We start from the raw sequence: 19,659 nt of genomic DNA on the forward strand, positions 1-19,659 counted from the left end.
CCCACTCTACAAGCTTTTAACAACCGTAGAGTGATTGTTGTATCCTGTCAGCCTGTTTCCCTCCATCTCTCCAACCTGAATCTGTCCAAGCAATACCAAGTCCAACAGATGTGCCTATCATAATGCCAACTGGTTGGAAAAAACTGTGTCTAGTCGGTGCAGAGTTTTGGCTATGGCTATGTCGACCCACGTGGCCATTTGATTGAAAGCTTGAAACCTGTCTGCACCTGCCTTTGTCTGCTCAATGTGGCATGATTAATGGGTGGATGATGCACTTAACTGCTTGCGTTCGAAGCAGTTGGGACCTGTTTGATCAGAGTGAAAATTATTTATCACAGTAAACTTCATCTAGGTCTTATTCCTTTGGGGGGGACCTGAGAGAAGCAAACGTGAGGTCTGCATTTAAGTCTGTCTTTCTCTTAGATGAATTTATTAGAGCATTTTACAACTACTATTGGTGATCATTTTGTCCTTTTTATGTCAATCTCTGTGCTTGTGTGTTATTTAGTGCTCTAGGGTGGGTTAATAAGCCGTGGTTTAGCAGCTGCTAACGTCGTGGTCACACTCCTGACGATTATTCGTTTGATTAATTTTCATACTTCATAACCACACATAGGAAAAATCCGTCTTTTCGACATCGTCTCTTAGCCGTACAACCGAGATATAATTTTGTCAACTGTAGATTGCGGTTGTCTACATGTAACTGATGGTGGATATAAATACGCAAAAACAGTAGCAAAACTTTTTAACACGGCGTGCATGGCATTTTTGTACAATATCACTTTCAAAGAGAGAAAACCAGAGGATTTATCTGAGCTAAGGTACCTGAGATTATGGATAAGATGTTTAATATTAAAATGACGTTTAATGATTTATTGAACATGGAAGAGGACCCAGTGAAGTGCGTCAGCCTTACTGGGCCTTGCTCAGCTTTCACTTGTAGGACGGACATTTGCGGATTACTGTCGCTGATGTTGATATTCTTGCTTTTACTTCGATTTTTTTTTTCCTCTCCCTTTTCTTCCTTGAACACTGTCGTATGGTTTTTACTGCCCAGCCAAATTTTTGTTTGGGGGGGGAGGGTTGTTTTGAGGTTGTTGTTTGGTTACCAGCTTCCTTTGTTACAAATTCAACCAAGGAAGCCGATGTGGAGCTGTCCCCTTTTTGCCAAGTTTATTTCTGTGGATGCAAGACAATCGCAGACCAAATCTTAGTGCTGGTTTGTTGACTGAACCCACTGTTTTGCTTTGAAGGATGTAAGCTCTCACCAACCTACCCCTCATTGGCCCGAGGTGCTAGACTTTGTCCATCTCACTGCAGAAGCTTCTGTGAATTGTTTGATGTGCATCAATCTATTTGTCAGAGTCTCGTAACATGACATTTTTAGAATGTTTGTGACTACATGATTTCGGTAGGCAAGAGTAATTGTTTGGCAGTGTCTTAATGTAATTGAGATCAACCACGGGATACCTTTTGAATGTCTTGGTAAGGAGATGTTTCAGTGCTGTTTGGAAACCTGATGTGTATTTTTTTTTTTTTTTATATAACACGTGTTTCTTTGGTGAGCTTGGTTTTCTTGCATGTTGTACAGAAGAATAATGGAAAGACCTCTGGACCTGAGACATCTCCGAGAAAAATCATTGTTTCTGGAGCTAACAGTCTGTATAATCTTTTTTTTTTTTTTTTTTTTTTTTGGACGTTACACTAAATTATGCCGCGTATCATTGACATGATTTGTCTGAATAATGAAGCACTTGCCACGCATTTTCTAATCAGTTTCAATAATTTGTGCTTACTCTGTATACCTTTGTATTTTAAAGAAAGCACATGTAATAGTTTTTCATCTTTTTTTTTCTGACAAACAGCTAAATCAGAGTTTGAGATATAGAAGACGAATCGACTTGATCCACTCCAGACACTAAAGACATTAAACTTCTTTTTGTTACACTTTTTCTCACACAAACTTTGTCAGCTGTCTCATTCTTCTTTTTTTACCAGCTAGACACTATCGACTGATCTGTGCTACATTAATTTTTTCTCCTGTTTGCCTTCTATTTCCACACACTTTATTCAAGCATAACACTTTTTACATCTGAGCTGTTTTGCGTTCATATTTTCTAATTGTATTTTCAGAAAAACAAGGAAAAAAAGCAAAAACAAAACATCAACCTTTTTTTCCTCATGACCTGGGTACAGTGCTTGTGTAGTCTATTGTACCTTTTTGGGAAACAATACTGTATATCTTTGCCTTTGACAGTCTTAACTATCTTACCCTCTGGAGAACTTGAGAGATACCCTTAGAACACAATGAGTATGTTTAAAAAAATATAAACAAAGTAATATTTTGCAAAATGTATCATTCCAATAAAGTTTTACTTGTTAAGACTAAAATGTGTGGCTTGTAGAAATCTTTCTCTTTATGGAGTGTGTAAATTTATAAATGGATGGTACCGATTTCACTTTTCCCACAAATCTTAAGTCCTTTGGTGAGCTACACTTACAGTTGTGTTCAAAATGATGCAAGTTCAACCAGTATTGGTTCATGCATGAATCGCTCAAGGGAGTAATGCACATAATCTAGCTTCCTTATTCTCAGCAGCAAGCAGGGTATCTCTACTTCTCTGCACATGCATAAAAGCAGTAGGAAACTTGCTAAGTCCACAACTAACATAAATCAGATTTTATTTTCTGACTGTTGCCCCTTTATAATACCACCCTGGGCAACTGCCAATATGCTCATATCCACAACTTTCTTTAAGCCCAACATCACCATCACTGGTTTTTAGAAGGAATTATATTCTGACGTGGCCAAGAAATCTATCTGTAGGTGTAGAATCATTAACTGAACATGGCATGTCCCAAATAATACACTGGGATTCGACCTGTGGAGGCATTCATTCTGTATAAAATGCATTTTATTTAAGGACGAGAGCAGCAAATGTAGAGAATTGTGACATTCTCTATTTCACCAAACATTATTTGGTGAAATAGTTGACTGCAGATGGGAAAACACAAAGAATTATAGAAAATTTCAGGCTGCCTGACTAAAAAGCTTCCCAATGCTTTAAAATGGAAAATTAAACTATGAAGAAAATAGAAGTCTACTAATCAAGCAAATCAACGTGTTGCCAACAAGGATTCAACCAATGGTATGCTCCAGAATGACCAAAAATGGTCTCTAGTTACCGGTAAGTATTGCAACAATTAGAAGTTGCCTAAGTGATGCCAACCTATCAGCAAGAAGACTTGCAAAAAAAAAAAAAAAAAGACATTGGCTGGATGGGCAGTGCATGACAAACATATTGCAACATGTTATTGTCAGATGAAAGCAAGATTGTGTTTTAAGTTTAGACACTGAATCTTAATCCACAGGACAATTAAACATGATGGCTGAAGAATCATAATGATATGTATCAGTGTGAGTTCATAAAAATACTTAAGACTTAAGACACTTGTCCTTTTGTGAGGCTATATTGTGATTAAAGCTTTAGAATTCTCTACTAGTGGAATATTTGTTGTTCCACTTTTATATTTAAAATTTTTAAAACATAATTTGGAGCAACTAAGCTAAGCAAGTTGTTTGGATAAATGGATTACTAGGAGTGGATCAATGTCCTGTACCACAGAAAGAGGAGTCAGAAAAAGTAAAGAGAAATACAGTGGACAAAGTGCTGAACTGAGCCCATGACTCTTTGAAGCATTGTGAGTCACTGGTTATCTGAAACATTCAACTTTGACAAAACTAAAAAATCTGTAACGGGGTGGGGAGGAATTCCTTTTACAGCATAATATTTTCATATGTTAAGCTATGAAGTAGTGGTTTGGTAAGTTTGAACCATTTGCTAAAGGTAATAAAGATGTAAATGAAAAACAGGAAAGAATAGAAACATATTTATTTATTTATATGCACCAAATATGACCAAGGGGAACTGAATGTGAATATAGATATAAAACTAAGGCAGCTACCAAATACTGCCTTTGTGAAAGCTGTAGATCACATCCTCTAAAAGACAGTAATATATAGGCAATTATATCATTGTGTTCTTATCTGGAGCCTGATTGGATTTTCTGATTGTGTTTATAGAGCTGCTCTAAGAAAAATGGGAACTAAACTTCTGCTTAGGACTTCTAGGCTAGCACAGGTTTAGAAAGAAAAACATATACAACTCAAAAAATTAAAAGTCTTTACATAAATTTTTTTAGAGAGTTTAACATGAAATATAATTAGCATTTAAAGGACCTGAAATGTAGAACTGCTAGTAGTACTCATATAGCTTGGTAGGTATGTTAGCAGCCATAATCTGAGGTGTTTAATCATTTCTACTGATTGTTCTATGCAGGATTCAAGTTTCATGAACAAAGTAAATATAAACTAATCAAAAACCAGAGCAACTGATACATATTTCTCCACTATTTTCCCCATAAATTTAGTTGGACTCTTAGTAGACTTACTTATACATATATATTTTCTCTCTTGATTGTTTAAGTTTGCCCAAACAATGCAGTTTCTTTAGTGACCACCTCTCCTTTAAGTAAAGTTGTACACAAAATGTCTCTTAATGCACTCACAAAAGGGCCGAGAGAAACCTGGCGCGGGCGCTCGCTCCCGTCCAGGACAGCAAATTCCACCTTAAAAGCGGCCTCTGGAGTGAAACTTTTCGCTCCAACTCAGTCAGTCCACCTTAAGCGCACACGCAAACGCAGGAGGCGTAGAGCGAGGTTTCCGCTTCTCAGTGGGGCTCGGACCGCGACTCACGAAAAATCGCCGTGTGTGCCGTTCAAGCTTGACGCACTTAGGTAGAAGGGGAGAAAAAAAGCGAGGAAAAAAAAGATGTCCGAATCCAAGTACCGCGAGTGGATTTTGGATACTATCGACTCGCTGCGGTCTCGAAAAGCCCGGCCGGACTTGGAGAGGATTTGCCGAATGGTCCGGAGGCGACACGGGTCCGAGCCAGACCGAACCTGCGCGGAACTGGAGAAACTGATCCAGGAGCAAACCGTGCTCAAAGTTAACTACAAGGGCTCCATCTCCTACCGGAACGCCGCCAAGGTTCAGCGGCGGAGCAGAAAGAAAGACGATGTTTCGTTAGCCACGGCTGCGAGACGGAGCGCGATGGAAGAAGCCAGTCATTCCGACCTGAGCAATGGGGATAGCGCTTTCGGTGCCGTGGACCAGGACGAGGAGGATTTGGAGGTAATGCAGACCCGATGCAGGGGGGAAGCCACGGTTAACGTGGTTTACATGTCATTGTCATGTCACATCACACAAAACGTACAGGTGGAAGTTAAAACAGACATTGTGCAGTTGGGGGGGTGAAAAAAATGGTGGAAAAGCTCCTCTTTTTGTTAGTAGAAGGGGAGTGGTGAGGGGAGTGATTTGCAAGTGCACCCAAAAAGTGCCGCAGACGGGGAGCGGCGGTTGGAGCTCGCTCGAGCGCTGCCGAGGTGGAGAAGAAAAGAAGGTGCGCGTGTAGCTTGTGCGAGCGTGCTACATTTCATGCTGCGCCGGTTGCTAAAGAAGCACGTTAGAACAACTGCGCAGACGGTTTAAAAACGGACAACAATCATAAAGTTCTCCCGTTTGGTCCGCCCGCAACAATCCCAGCCTCCATTTACAGCAGGCGGGGAGGGGGAGAGGGGGGGCAAAAGCGCTTTTCAAGCCACAAACTCGGCGTTGAGCGAAAGGGGGAGAAACGGGTTACAGTTAGACCGGAAGTAGACTGATGCAGCCTTCAAAATAATGGCTTTCAAATAGACTCTAACTAAATAGACTTTTATTTTTGAATTATTTGGGCTGGAAATGCTTGTTATTGACTCACGCTTATCATATGGGAGTGGGTAAAGGTGGGGGAAAAAGTGTCGAACACCGCGGATGTAGGAGCCTGATCGGGGACGACGGGACGTTTGATCGTTGATTTTTTTTTTTTAATGTCTGGAAACGAGTTGAAACACTACCGATGGTGGATTGCACCATGTGGCCAAACATATTTTCGCGGTCGGTCGCCAGGGCTTGTGTTTATAAAACGATGATTAAATCCATAACTATGTGCAACAAAGTGACCAACAGAATATACGCAATGATAAATCATTATTTTGTAATTTGGTTGTATTTCTATTTCCCGTAATGGGATGGGGAATTTCTACACGGTGCATAAAGTCGAACCCCTAGATCCATTTTCGGACAGCCTCCCAAACCCGGTCACGTCCAAGACGTGCGTTGACTGTCGTTGTGGTTCCTTCCGTCCTGTGCACAATATGTTGTTTTTTTCCCCCTCTTGTTCTAAAAATCTCTGACAACTACTTGCAGTATGACGTTTGAGTCAAATCAAAGCAAAGTCGCTTGACGCGCAGGAACCGGCGGCTGTAAACTAAAAGCGATCGCAAACTGTTTTCCTGGCGCTAGATGGCGGATGCGCCCATCCGATTTGGGTTAAGCCGAGATCAAAATTGACTTTGTTCTCTGAAAGACGTGTGTGTCGTTTAAACAAAAAAAACAAAAACAACAACAAAAAAAAAACCCGAATGCGGCTGGTCACTGCGACCAGAAGGCTGCTGTTTGATAATCTTGCAATGCGGGGCTTGCGGATGTAGGTGCCTGGGTGTCCGATAACGGATTCATTTCTTTGCGCTGGCTCGTTTTTACACTAAACTGTTGACCCGCTGCAAAGTCAAAGTGGGCTGGCGATCGAGTCGTCTGCTGACGCTGATCGGAGAGCTTCGTTGAAAACCTCGCGTTTATTTCTATTGTGCGGATGTTTTGAGCCGCGACTGGGGAAAAGCCCTCAGACACAATGGCGAGGTATTTGCCTCGGCTTCCAACTCCATGCGCACTTTGGAGGAAATTTGAGAGAGGATAAAACGCCTTCCGTCGGCCCTTTTCGTGCTCCCCGTGTGTTATTAATTTTACCGCTCAACAAGGCCTCTAAAACAAGGAGAGGGTGGGCACGCCGAGCGAAGCGGCTGGTGCGAAACATCCCAGTTCAGATCCCGAAATCGCGATGCTTTTGACGGCGCTTTTGAGTGAAAGTTGTGCAAAATGCGATCCTGTGGGGTGAATTCCACAGAAGCGGCTCTTTCCACAGGAGCGGGGCGGGCTTTAATGCGCTCTTGTGCACGACTGCTGGGTATAGGACACGCAGTCGCACACAAGGTAATTTTTTTTCCTCCCAGGGCGCCATCGAGGAAAATAAAAGAAAGAAAAAGGGAAAAAAATCTTCTCTTTGCCCGAGTACAAGTGATGAGCACAGATGGTAAAACTAGTTATCGTCCACCAGACCGCGTTGTAATCACGTTTTCACGGACGGTAACCCGTTTGCAATGGCAGGACGCGCAGACTAGAGGCACTCAGAGGCAATCATTTACCAAATTGCAACGTCAGTATGAGCATGTTGCTTTTATTTTTATGATGTGACACCAACATACAGTCAGTCCCGCTCAAACGTCTTTTCACTTTTTAAAGTGTTTAAGTTTCAAAAAGGTTTGAATGGTGAAGAATAATTGTTTCTAAATAAATGAAATTTGGAAATCTTACATGATTGTGTGTGGCAGGGTGACACCTCTATGGCTATGGACACAGACAGCAATCCTGACGAGGAGGGGGCAGAGGAGAGCCGTGATGGGCAGGACCGACCTTCTCCCAGCCCCCATCGTGAAGGAGCCTCGGTGCAGTGTGCCCCCGTACGGGCCGCCTCTGCTCCCTGCTCCCCCTCCGGCTCCCGGCCTGGCTCTGGCCCCAACTGCAGCGCTGGCTCTGCTCTGGACTGTGCCGCGTCCCAGAAGCCAGGCGAGAGGCCCAACTCCTTGCCCCCCTCCAGCCCCGCGGTCCTAACACACAATGAATGGGCTTATGATTCAGCTGTCAGCCCAGTGGAGCGCCAGCACCCAGGAATGCAGAAGGACAAAGGTATCCACACTGCGAGACTCGGGATGGATGTGGGCTGCCGGTGTTTTTATTGTTTTTTTTTATTGTTTTTTTTTTGGGCACTCTAATATTGTTTCATCTGTGGCCTTACACTAAGCTTTGCAGTGGATTCCAAGCTGTGATGGGAGCTTTCAAGCAGCTATGATTAATTATTGGATATTTACAGCAGAAATGCAGTAAAGCCAGATGCAGAGCTGTGGGAGGAACTGATGCATTTGTGAGATGTTTACACAGGTTAAGTTCTCTCACCAGTTATTTAGGATTCATTTAATCCGCTCTCTTGGCAGCACTGCTCTATGCTACAGGTAATCTTTAGGGTAAAGTTGGTCCTTGTAGGATAGTGATGGATGGGTGAACAGCTGCTTTCTAACCCTGTGTTTGCAGTAGAGCTGAAGCCAGCGGACCACTCTGGAACGACGATCCCCAGCGCTCTAACCAACGGAAAGAAAGAATCAGAAAGCAGGGAGGACAGCAGCAGCCTCTCATCTGACCAGTTGGTACCCGACTCTGCGGCACGCCCGGTAACCGGCCTGCCATCTGCTTATTGTGTCAGATAGCGTCTGCATTCTTCCAGCTGGGGTTTTACTTGATGTTTTCATTTTGAATTCATTCATTTTGGCTAACAGGATGAAGTCAGGAATGTCTCTGATGGAAGATTACAAACGGTGTCTCCACCCCCTGAAAACGGTGAGTGTTAGTTTTTTTTTTTGTTTTTGTTTTTTTTTCTTTTTTAATTAAAACATTTTTGTCTCTGTACTGCTCACTAACTTGGAAAGTGATTTCATAATAAAATGTCAATTTTGATAAAAGTCTGCGTTTAAAATCTATCTCTGGTTGTCATTTGGTTTTTGTTTGCCTGAAGGCTTGCTCAAGATTTTTTGAGTTCTTTGCAAGCTTGTCCTGCTACTTTCCATCCAGATGGTCTTTGTTTAGACCAAGTTATTTTTCTCTTCTTTGCTACTGACATGCTGCACGTTTCCTAACAGTTTACGGTTTTTGGTAAAGGACATTGTTTTATCATTTAAAACCCGTGAAGTGAGTTTTCTTACTAGTTTTTATGGGGACATTTGTGGACAAATGACATATTAGAAATGGACAGCACCCAGTCATTTCTACCACCACAGACACCACGGCTCTATATGTTAACGCTTCTGTTGTTTGCCCAGTAGGAGCGTCCCGCTGAAAGATGCTTATGGATCCCTGTCATGTGTTTCATGCATGCCAAGCAGCATGAAGCCCATCATCGGTGTTGTTCAAATAGACAGGCCCAGTTAGGAGATGCATCATTCACCAAGCCCTCTCTGTACTGAACCGTGAACCATCTCTAATAGAAAAACACATCATACCATGACAGCAGAGGCTTCTGTACAGAAAACTAGATGCATGGGGAAAAAAAAAAAAAAACAAAAAAAAAAAACAGAAAGACATCTTTTCTAGTTAACGTTTCATCTCACAAATGAATACCATTACATATTGTAGAATAGATTTGTTTTCCTGGAAAATATTCATATCAAACAGAACTGATTTGTCTTCAGATGACCAAACTGGCACATATATAAGTAAAAAGAATAGCGAACAAGTTACAGTTTCATAGAATAATGAAGCTTGTTTTTGTTTACAGGTACGCTCCAGAAGCTCGAGGCGCCCTACACAGCGGCTGACGGCGGTCTCATCAATGGTGGAACAGGTGATGAAGTGTGAGTATCCTGCTGCTACTCTAAATCTATAGATACATTATTCAGTCACTCATGATAAGCTAACTTCCTACAAAATCTTTAATGTTAGTACTTTCCACCTTTTAACAAGTAGGAAATATAAATTCCAGAATGTACAAAGACTTTTGTGTTGCAGTATCATATCTTCTGGCATTTCACAGACAAACTTACATTTCCAAAAATAAGTTTCTCAAACACTGAACAGGTTTCAGCTATACCAAAGGTATTCATTCTTCCTTGAGGTTTTTTTCCACATTGTCACAACCAAAACATCAACGGGTTTTTATGACGGACCAACAAACAGGAAAGCGTAGCTGTTAATTGGAAGAGAAATTATTTATGTCTAACGTTTTTCACCAGTATAAACCATAAGCGTGGCATGTATTCTTATGCGGCGCCCCGAGTGGATGCTTTGTAAAACTTCCTTTCCCTGCAATTACAGCTGCAAGTCTTCTAGGGTGTGTCTACCAGATTTGCACATCTAGAGAGAGAAAATTTGTCTTTCTCTTGTTTGCGAAATAGCCTGCAGCTCAATCAGATTAGATAGAAAGAAAATATCTTCTTCTTCTCTCCCTCCCATCCCCCCAAGTCTTGCCGCCGATTCTCTGTTAGATTTATGTATGGACTTTGACTGAGCCATTCCAGCACATGACTATGATTTCACCTCAATGTGTCAATCACTGTTGTGGGCATATGTTTTTTGCAGAATCTAACAGGTTTTCCTATATGATTGCCCTGTATTTATCTCATTCATCTTTCCATCAACTCTGACCATCTCGACGGCATGATGCTGCCACCGCCATGGGACAGCGGCGTTCGAAGAAGTACTACTTTTCCAACACACGTGATTATTAGAGTTGCAGTTTGTGGCTGCGTTGTGACAAAATGTGGGGATAGTTTAAGAAGAATGAATCCTTGTGCTGCGCTCCGTATTTAAAATCGAACAAAGTCGCCATAATTTCACGTTTCGCCTCACCTAACACACAGAGCTCTGGGTTTAAAGCTTTCCCCTTCAACATCGTGGTGTTTCAGTTACCACCTGAAGACGTTGAAGACTCAGGCTTATCCAGAGTTGATGGGTAATGGGTGGCTGCCTCAAGATGTAAAGCTAGTTTCCCTCTAATGGAGACGCAGTTCCGTAAACATCCTCTTTCATGTGTTAATGGGTCTTTCAATGAGGCATTGTTACGCCCACTGACATCACCTCACACAGCAGCTTTGTGTTAATGAGAAACAAGCCTTTGAAGACTTTATTTTTAGTCCACCTGATTATGAATAAAAACAAACTAATAAACTTGTCATTTGCACAAACTACCATAAGGAAAGCTTGAAAAAGCTACTCAAAGTGAAGTTTTGAGTGATTACTTTTGAAGTCGTTTGTGTTCCGTCTTTCTGCAGCTCGGTGAAACTGGAGAAGATGAACCAGAACTTGTTGCAGTGGACTGTGGCAGATGTGGCCAGTTACTTTTCAGCGGCAGGCTTTCCAGAGCAGGCCGTTGCTTTCCGAACACAGGTTGGTTCAGTTCAGGGCGCAAAAAGGCCGTAACTTCCCATCATCCGGTAACACCGAGGTAGAATATTTTTCACGCGTTTTGGTTTCCCCTCAACAGGAAATCGACGGGAAGTCTCTCCTCCTGATGCAGCGCAGCGACGTCCTGACGGGCCTGTCCATCCGACTCGGCCCGGCCCTCAAAATCTACGAGCGCCACGTCAAGGTGCTGCAGAGGACCCACTTCCTGGAATGCGACGACATCTGACGGGACGATCGGCACGACAGACGATGCTGTATGAACTAAACCATGCATGCAGTCCCTCTACCATCTGGACCCCACTGCCCGCCTTCATATATATAAATAGAAGGTGCGTGGAGTGGGACAGGCTGCAGTGGAATTCGGCTTCACTGTGAGAACGACCAGAAACTGAAAGACAGTCATCCTACCTCTCATTGTGGTCTTTGGTTTTTCAAACGGTTTTCATTTCACCCCTGTGGCCCCTTTGGAGACAAAAGACAGCTGCAGGCAAAATCTGTTTTAAGCGGAGCGGCGCTGACCTTTCTGCAAGAACGAAACTTTTTGGGTAGCAGACGGTAAACAGAGCTGCACCAGGCGGACATGGCTGAGTTGTGGCGCGTTGCTGCCACAGGTTGGGGCGTCTTCCCGTCAACTTTCCATATGATTTAAAACTGAAGGTCACAAAGAAGATTAAGCACACCAGCCGTCGCCATGTGATGAGATCTAAGCGTCAAAGTCGATGTGTCTGCGTTAAAACTTAGTCTCATTCCTGACTTCCCATTCCACCGGTAGCTGCTGGAGTGGATTATTGCCTCCTTGTCTCTGCTACACTGAGATATAACCCTTAATGTGTTTTTACTATCTGTTCAGTCTTAGTTATAAATGATTGTGGTCTAACGATACAGATTGACTTGGGGGCGGGGGGATAGTCCAAGGTGTAAGTGACCATAAAATATGCAGCCCAATATAATGTGCTCTTACATTCAAGCAAAACAAAGTAATAATGTTGCAAGAACCGCTGCTCTTGCTGGTTGTGTAGTTTGAGATTCAACAGAGCTGCTAAGCGACTGTTTACGGATAACTTTAAGAAATGCAATATTTTATGTTGTTTGTTTACATTTGGTCTGTCCTGGCGTTGTGTTTTTATGGCCAGTTGAACTGTGTAACATTCCATATTATGTAGTCTTCATCTCAAGTGTAACCCCCTCCCCTTTTTATCTGTAATATGAAACAATTCTTCCAGAGTTGGAAAATAAAGCTCATCTCTCTCAGTTGGTTGATTTTTGGTTTGTTTATTTACTTAGAACCTCTCTGGGGAAAAAAAAAAAAAACAGTTTCATTGCATCAATTAGGAAAATGCTTCAAACTTTGAAAACAAACATTTTGCTTGAACAAATTTCTGCTCTTTTTTTTTCTTTTTTCTGAAAAATATTGGAAAATTTGCATCAGGGAAGTATCGGTCTAACATTTAGTCGCGTTGGCAGCTCCAGGCTGCCATCGGTTAAACTAACAAAATTAGTTACTTCATTTCCCACCTTAAGGGTAAGTGTCCAATTTTTAAAAAAAGTTTATACAGTAGTATGAAAAAGTGCTTGCCCCCTTCCTGACTTTCTTTCTTTCTGTCTTTCTTTTTTCTTACTTACTTTCTTTTTCTTTCTTTCATGTTCAGTGTTTTCAGAACATGAAACAATGAAGTGCAATAAACATTCAAAATTAAAAATCAAGAAGGGGTCACTCTGTTTTCCACATGTCTCTCTCTCTCTCTATAAACATAAATATATTTGGAGCAATTTGTAATGGGCATCTTAAAACTTAAAAGTAGCAAAATACAAAATGACACATTTCACTAAATTACACACTTCATAGTAAGACTTTACTGCAATTTGCTGCCTTTATTTGCCCATAAAAGTCCAACAGCCAGAGGGGAAAAAATGACCAATACGCATTTACAGTGCATCTCCTTAAATTAGAACACTATTAAAAAGCTTAGTTTGCTAAATGTGTTCAACAATTAAAACTAAAGTTCATATATAATCTGTCACAGATAAATGTATCTCAATTCCTTACTTTGACTCGTACTGTATGAAAAACCAAACTTCACTGCCTAAGCAAATTCAAATACTATGGTCACTGGAGGGTAAGCAAAAGAAGCTGGCCATTCAGCGTGCTCTATCCAAGCATATAGAGGGAAAGTTGAGCGAAAGGAAAAAATGTGGTGGAAAAATGTGCACAAGCAACAATGATAGTGGCATTTTTGATGAACCTTTTTATTTTTATTTTTGACTGTTTAAGGCCATGGGGGAGATTTGCTGCAGCTGGAGTTGGTGCCACACACAGACGTCTCATAGACGTGAGCTACAGTTGTTGAATTCGTTGTGTTAAGCCACTCCTGAGCCATTTGAGGTCCAATGTGATGTTTTCACAGTACAAGTGATGATTTAGAGAGCCGTGTCATCTGCTGATGTTGGTCCGCTGTTTTCTCAAGTCCACAGTCAGAGCTGCACGAATCTACATTCGAGTGTTTGGATTGGATTTCTGAAACACATGAGCTCTTTTGTGGTATTCTAGTTTATGGAGATGCACCTGTACGCCCCTAACCTCATGGATGTGCGCAGGAATGACGGTTCTCCTCGTCAGACTGTATTACAGGATGAAGGGCAGTATGGATGAGCGGAGGGTGGGATAATCTCTAAACTCCTTTAAATAGCTGCGATGTTTGCCTTTAGCCCACACGGTCATCTGGACGAAGGCCACGATGGTGAAGAACGCCACGGGCACACACTGGGTCATCACCGTGAAGCCAATCCAGGATCCCAGCTGCCAGTGAGAAGTTTACACACACAGATGGGTTAGTACTAACAGAGCATGTTGTGCATTTTACCAATAGGTGGCAGCAACAGCACATATTGTTCACACAGATAAAGGCACATAGAAATATCTCATTCCCTTTCGTGTTAAAATTTGCTAACTAGCTCAATTTAAAGCACTTGATGTGAGTTAAATTGTTCTTAAAATTGTTCCCCACCTCTTTAACATTCAACTACGTAAAAAACATTTACCACTCAATGCAAATTATCTGAAATAAAGCACATTTCTTAAAGCGACAGCGTAAAAATATTGATAAATGTAGCTCCTTACCTCATATGTGTAGTTGGGACAAGAGACTAGCCAAAAAATCCATGTGAAGGGATTTTTTGTTGGATAAGGTATTTTCTTGACTTTTGAGCCTGAAATAAAGAGAACATTTCTGATTAGTTTGAGAAAACCCCCCAAAAATAAACAGAATAAAGAAAGACATATTTATAAATATTTGCACAAAAAAAAAAAAAAAAAGATTACCTTGAGCTTTGAGGTTACGCAGTGCGATGTGGATTGAAAAATTTCCTACTTGGCAGAACTTTAGTCGTCGTAGAGAAATCATATGATGAGAATAAAATAAAGTTCCAGTTCAACTGATTTAACATTTGCAGGATATCAAAACCAAAACTTACCAGGAAAATGTAAAGCCCAGCGTTCACCTGCTGCTGCCCGTAATCTAGAAGTGTTTTAAAGAGAAACGACCAACGATATCAACTCTGCTTGATGTGGAAAAGCAAATATTGCAGTGGTCAGCTCTTACGGGGTGTAGTGTAGAGTGGATGGTTGATGTAATATGCCATCCAAGCCGCAGAGCACCAGTAATAGCCACAGTTCTGGAAGAGAAAGCAAGCTTTATTTATAGAGTCCATTTAATAAAAATTTATTTTTATTAAATGTCAAACAAGACAGCAGCGTGTTCGAGGAGGGGCTGTTAATAATTAGCCTATCAGAGGCTGGAGGAAGAAAACCCAGAAAGTTTGACCCATGCCATACAATTTAAAAGACATTTATCCCGGATGCATACTAAATATTTTCTCACAGTTCTCACTGGGTAACTATTTGATCTCCACTTTAATACTAGGGGGCGTGGTGGGGAATCACAAAAAGTGACATGAAACTGCAATTTTAAGATTGCAGAAGAAAAGTAATGTCAAGGCCAACATAGGTCATAAAATTGAAAATGTAACTCCGGTCATGAGAAAACAGAAAACAAGCAAAGTGGTCTGAGTCAAGCTGTAAGCTCACTTGAGCATAAAATAGCTTCACCTTAAATATGTTTCTGAGAGGCATGGTCCCATGGGAGATGCGATGGACAAACAGAGTCTCCACAACCCTCTTGATGTAGTGGAAGGAGTGGCACATGCAGGCCAAGCTGCAACAGAACACACACACACACAGATATATATGTATTTGGTTATGATTTAAACTTTTAAATCAGGACTAAACATCATACTGGCACCTGAGTTGGGACTTGTTATGTTTGGGCAAAAGATTAAGATACTGGACGAAACGAACTAATTGAAACTTACTGTACAACCCAGTGCTTGCTGCTGGTGAAATCATACTTTGGAGAGTAAATGAAGGGAAGGCGAAAGTAGAACATCAGGTAAAGAATCAACGGACCAACACATTCGGCTAAAAACACCTGAAATGAGAAATCACAGACGGTTTATTATATGCATAATGTGCTGGCCACATTTATTGATGCAAATAAATATCCATTTATTTTTTTAATATCCATTAAAAATAAATGGATATTTATTTTATTGGATGGATATTTTATTGCAGGAGCATATTATAGTACAAAAGTTTTAGCCTAGTTATTCAGAAGGAAAAACAAAAACATCTGCTAGGAAATAGGTAGTTCCTCTAATAATATTTAAATTTAATTGAAGATTTTTTTTAAATGTATATATATGCTTGACTTTTTAAGCTGTTCATAATTTCCAGGAACTTCTAATTAATAATTAATATTTTTTCTGTTTAAACAAAGCCTATTTCAGGTCTTTAAGCTGAATGAGGACCCATATTTACCTTTCTAACAGTCACAGTGAGGGCAATAATAAGGGATATGAAAAGAATATTCAAAGTTCACTGTAGTACAAAGTAGCATTTTGGGATCACTGTGCCTGAATCATAACCACTAGATAATATCAATGGTGAAAACCAGGATTTCTGGGAGGAACCTCAAGGGAAAAAAAAGAACCTCTTCTGCCCACTATCACAAACATAAACATGCAGTTTGCTAAAAGCTACAGTGGCTTTAACAGGAATATATATTTTTTTGGTTAGATCCTTTTCAGACATAAACCTCCAGGTAGGTTTGAAGCAACAACAGGGTAACTAAATGGAAAAAGAGTTAAACATGGTCAAAGTCGAGGATCTGTAATGGGAATCTCGTTAGAGTCTATCGCATAGTGACTTCTTTAAAACAGAAGAACATTTTAAATCGAACTATACTGCTAACATGAAACTAGGTCATTGCTGAATCTTTTTGTTTGATCAAAAACATTCCACCAAATTAACACCAAAATGGCTAAAAAGATTCAAAACTCAACCTCTGTTCACAGCCACCCGACTCCCATTGACTCTTACAGTAAACCTGCACAGCACTGTATGAAACTTAGTCACCAGGAAACTTTAAATACCGGATATCTGAAAGGAATGTTGGCGGTGTAAAATATCTGCCAAAAGGAGACCTAACATGTAACCGACACCAGTGAAGGCCTTGGCTTCTCCAGGAGCTCGTTTTACCGTGGCACCTCAGCGCAGAAGCAGTTGCCCTACTTTCTCCGAGCTGTCACATTTAATGCAAAATAATGCACCTATAAAGCAAATCTTACAACTTGTAGCGCTTATACGATCAAGCGGAGCATCTCTTCTGACAGTGAGAACAGATTCCTGAGTCAGCACCTCCAGGAGGAGCCTCGGCTCAGGTTGCCTGACCGGTAACACCTGGTGGTTTCGGCTGGGGCAAGTCGGGGGCGTGGGGGGATGAAAGAACAGTGTAGGTAAGGGTGAATAATGAGGCACAGTAAAAGGCAAGTGAGAGGTCAGAGGGATAAACACCTTTGGCAGAAATGGGGCCATGAGATTATATGTCCTGCTGGAGAGAACACGCAGTGTAGGGGGTGGGAGGGAGCGTGAACGACAGCAAATCACCTCTATCTGTCTCTGCAGACTGGTATTTATGCTCAGGAGGTACTGAGGGTGTCGGTTTATATTTAAAGCACATGAATGTTAGGGGACTACTGAAGCGGATTCAACGCTTTGAAAAATGAGGTGAAAATCTCTCTCTTTAGGCTTTGCCGTTCAGTTATGTGCAACACTTCATGACGACGAAAAAAAGCTGCCGAGAAACAGATTAGATAGAAGATCTTGCATACTGGAAAAAACAAATATCCAATTAAGTGAAGAAGAAAGCTCTTTTGGTCGGGCAAAAACAAGCTTAAACTTTTTTGGTCACCTAACGCAATGCAGAGTGGCTATGATTGACATTTCCCCCTTGAAATAGTCAAAAACATTGAGTGTATTTGTGTGGCCTTACTGTTCCCCATGTGAGCTGGGGTCCCATGTCACTGAAATAAAAGCTGGCTGTGGTTCCCACAGGTAGCGTTTGGAGGACTTCCTCGTCCCTGAGACACTTGGCCTCTGAAACAATTGATAATCAGACAATATATCATTATACTATCCAAATACTCTCCAACAAGTGACTGTGCATTCATGAGAGAACAGGATGAAAAGCATGCAGATGTACTTGGATCCAAACGTAGAGACTGTCTGGCTGGATACCACTTTGGATCTGAGAAATAAAAAAAAATAAATAAAAAAAAACACAGTGTGGGCTTTACTCTTGGTATTCTGGATATTAAAAGAAATATTAAAAAAAAAAATTGTTTATACACCGATTTGGCTACGAGCATAATTTCCGATAACCAACACTGTGAATGATAAACTTACACGATTTGTGAAACAAGGATTTAATATCCAAAACTGTGGCTGTTGGCTCCACCTAGAATGTGGAGATAAAGAACATGCATGCAACATGACTGTCACAGCGTGCCTTTAAAATTCAACATAAATTACACTTGTTTTATACCTGTGGGCTTTTTTTCATTACCAGTAACCCACAGCATGTTTATGCAAGCGGCTTATCATGTCGGTCTATCTTCATGACATGCAGCACAGGCATGTGCTGTAGCTGGAATAGATCATTCTTCAGGGATGAAAAGGGAATTCTCACCTCCTAAATGCAACGCTTGCTCAATAGACACGTAACTGATAATGACACAGTCAGGTAACGAGTGGATTATTAGGGATTTATTTGTGAAATAACACTTGTGCTCAAACCTTTTCAGTTTAATTCAAAAGAGTTGACTCGTAAAGATGCATATCTGCAATGACAATAAGAATATCCCTAAACTTATTTACACTCATTGGACGCGCAGCTCATAAGAACACGGTCACTTAATGAGTAATAATTCAAAAATATCTGACCTGAAAAGATTTATAGCTGCAGTGAGAATCAGAATATCCCTAAACTTATTAACAGCACAGAACATAAGACTCACCTTGTCCAGCAACAGCAGCTTCTCTTTAGTCTTCAAGTCCAAGATCTCCACCTCAAAGTAAACAATCCTTTTAGTCTTCTTGGGCGCTTTTGGCTTTGGCTTGGGTGTAGGCTTCTTTTCAGCTTCTGCTCCATTTTGGCTTTTTGCTTCTAAGGCTAGAATATCCATGATACGATAGTGTTTGAGACAAAACTCCAAAAATACAGTGAAGAAAACTGTGACGTCCTAGTTACACTAAAAAGTAAAAAGTTTCCAGGCTACAGTTTGTCTTGCAAAATCTTAGGATCCAAACTGAAGCTGTCTCAGTGTGGAAAAGACATAAAACAAAATCAAAAATAAAAAGCCTCTTCCAGAGTTCAGAAAGGAGATGGAGTTTAAATGGAAAAAGAAGAGACTATGAGACAGACCTGCTCAGTACCTGAGCAGCAGCCTCATGGACATCCACAGTCCTTGCATGAAACAAAACGCACCGAAGACGAAACTGGAGAGCACCAAGACATAATCCACAGTGCACCATTTGCAAGGCTAAATATAAGTCGCCCGATTCGCTCAGCACCGGCTTGGTAACCTCAGGAAGCCGCATGAAGCTCCACTCAGTGACACATGCCAATACGCCCTCATTAGACTTGTAAAACACATATCCTGTCTGTTTTGCTGTACACTTGGTTGCAAAATCTCCATCTGCCAACACATGGTGCCCCAGCCCCACCCCACCTTGAGACCACCCATGGAGCTGGCAATCTCTTCTCCTGAAACTCTGGAACAAAGACAACGTGTTCATCTCTGGAGCTCTGTGTTAAATCATCTCTGAAAGCTTTGTGGTGGGAGGAGAGTGGAGAAAATGCTGATTGGGAGGAGATCAGAGATACCTTTCATCACACAGGGTCAGCGCATCAGCTCACATAGCCAGCTGCATATCTGTATTTTACTCTCTATTTATAACAGGCTCGAGCTGTACAACCAGGCAGTAAACAACAGTAGTATCCGCTCTCGTTGAGTCTCTGATGAGAAACATTCTTGTGTCACGCTTAATGGTCGTCAAAGACTAAAAGGAGCAAGAAATCTGAAGACTGGATGAATAT

General features: G+C 41.3%; 2 protein-coding genes across 4 annotated transcripts; one reads left to right on the top strand and one right to left on the bottom strand.

Moving 5' to 3' along the window:
* The first annotated feature begins 4,537 nt into the window (after positions 1–4,537).
* samd1a (sterile alpha motif domain containing 1a) lies at positions 4,538–12,418 on the top strand. 3 transcript variants are annotated; one of them, XM_015058581.1, is made up of 7 exons: positions 4,538–5,194; positions 7,549–7,903; positions 8,309–8,442; positions 8,548–8,608; positions 9,543–9,618; positions 11,035–11,149; positions 11,247–12,418. In XM_015058581.1, the coding sequence occupies exons 1-7, from the start codon at positions 4,832–4,834 to the stop codon at positions 11,391–11,393; spliced, it is 1,251 nt and encodes a 416-aa protein (XP_014914067.1). In that variant the 5' UTR covers positions 4,538–4,831; the 3' UTR covers positions 11,394–12,418. The 3 variants fall into 3 exon arrangements, with proteins under 3 accessions (XP_014914067.1, XP_014914066.1, XP_014914068.1); XM_015058580.1 differs by having other exon boundaries at positions 4,552–5,194; positions 8,306–8,442; XM_015058582.1 differs by lacking the exon at positions 4,538–5,194 and adding an exon at positions 6,806–7,150 and having other exon boundaries at positions 8,306–8,442.
* A 144-nt stretch (positions 12,419–12,562) lies between these two features.
* On the bottom strand, positions 12,563–19,309 carry LOC106963585 (very-long-chain enoyl-CoA reductase-like). Its single transcript, XM_015058583.1, has 11 exons — positions 18,578–19,309; positions 17,967–18,018; positions 17,764–17,808; positions 17,554–17,657; positions 15,536–15,651; positions 15,273–15,378; positions 14,767–14,839; positions 14,639–14,682; positions 14,487–14,544; positions 14,286–14,374; positions 12,563–13,964 (listed from the first exon to the last, which is right to left on the bottom strand). Exons 1-11 carry the CDS (start codon positions 18,743–18,745, stop codon positions 13,791–13,793), a joined length of 1,029 nt encoding a protein of 342 aa, XP_014914069.1. The 5' UTR covers positions 18,746–19,309; the 3' UTR covers positions 12,563–13,790.
* Between the last annotated feature and the right edge of the window lie 350 nt (positions 19,310–19,659).

This window comes from Poecilia latipinna, unplaced genomic scaffold (genome assembly GCF_001443285.1).
Source record: "Poecilia latipinna isolate Pla-1442-1.1 unplaced genomic scaffold, P_latipinna-1.0 Scaffold1552, whole genome shotgun sequence".
Taxonomy (NCBI): Eukaryota; Metazoa; Chordata; class Actinopteri; order Cyprinodontiformes; family Poeciliidae; genus Poecilia; species Poecilia latipinna.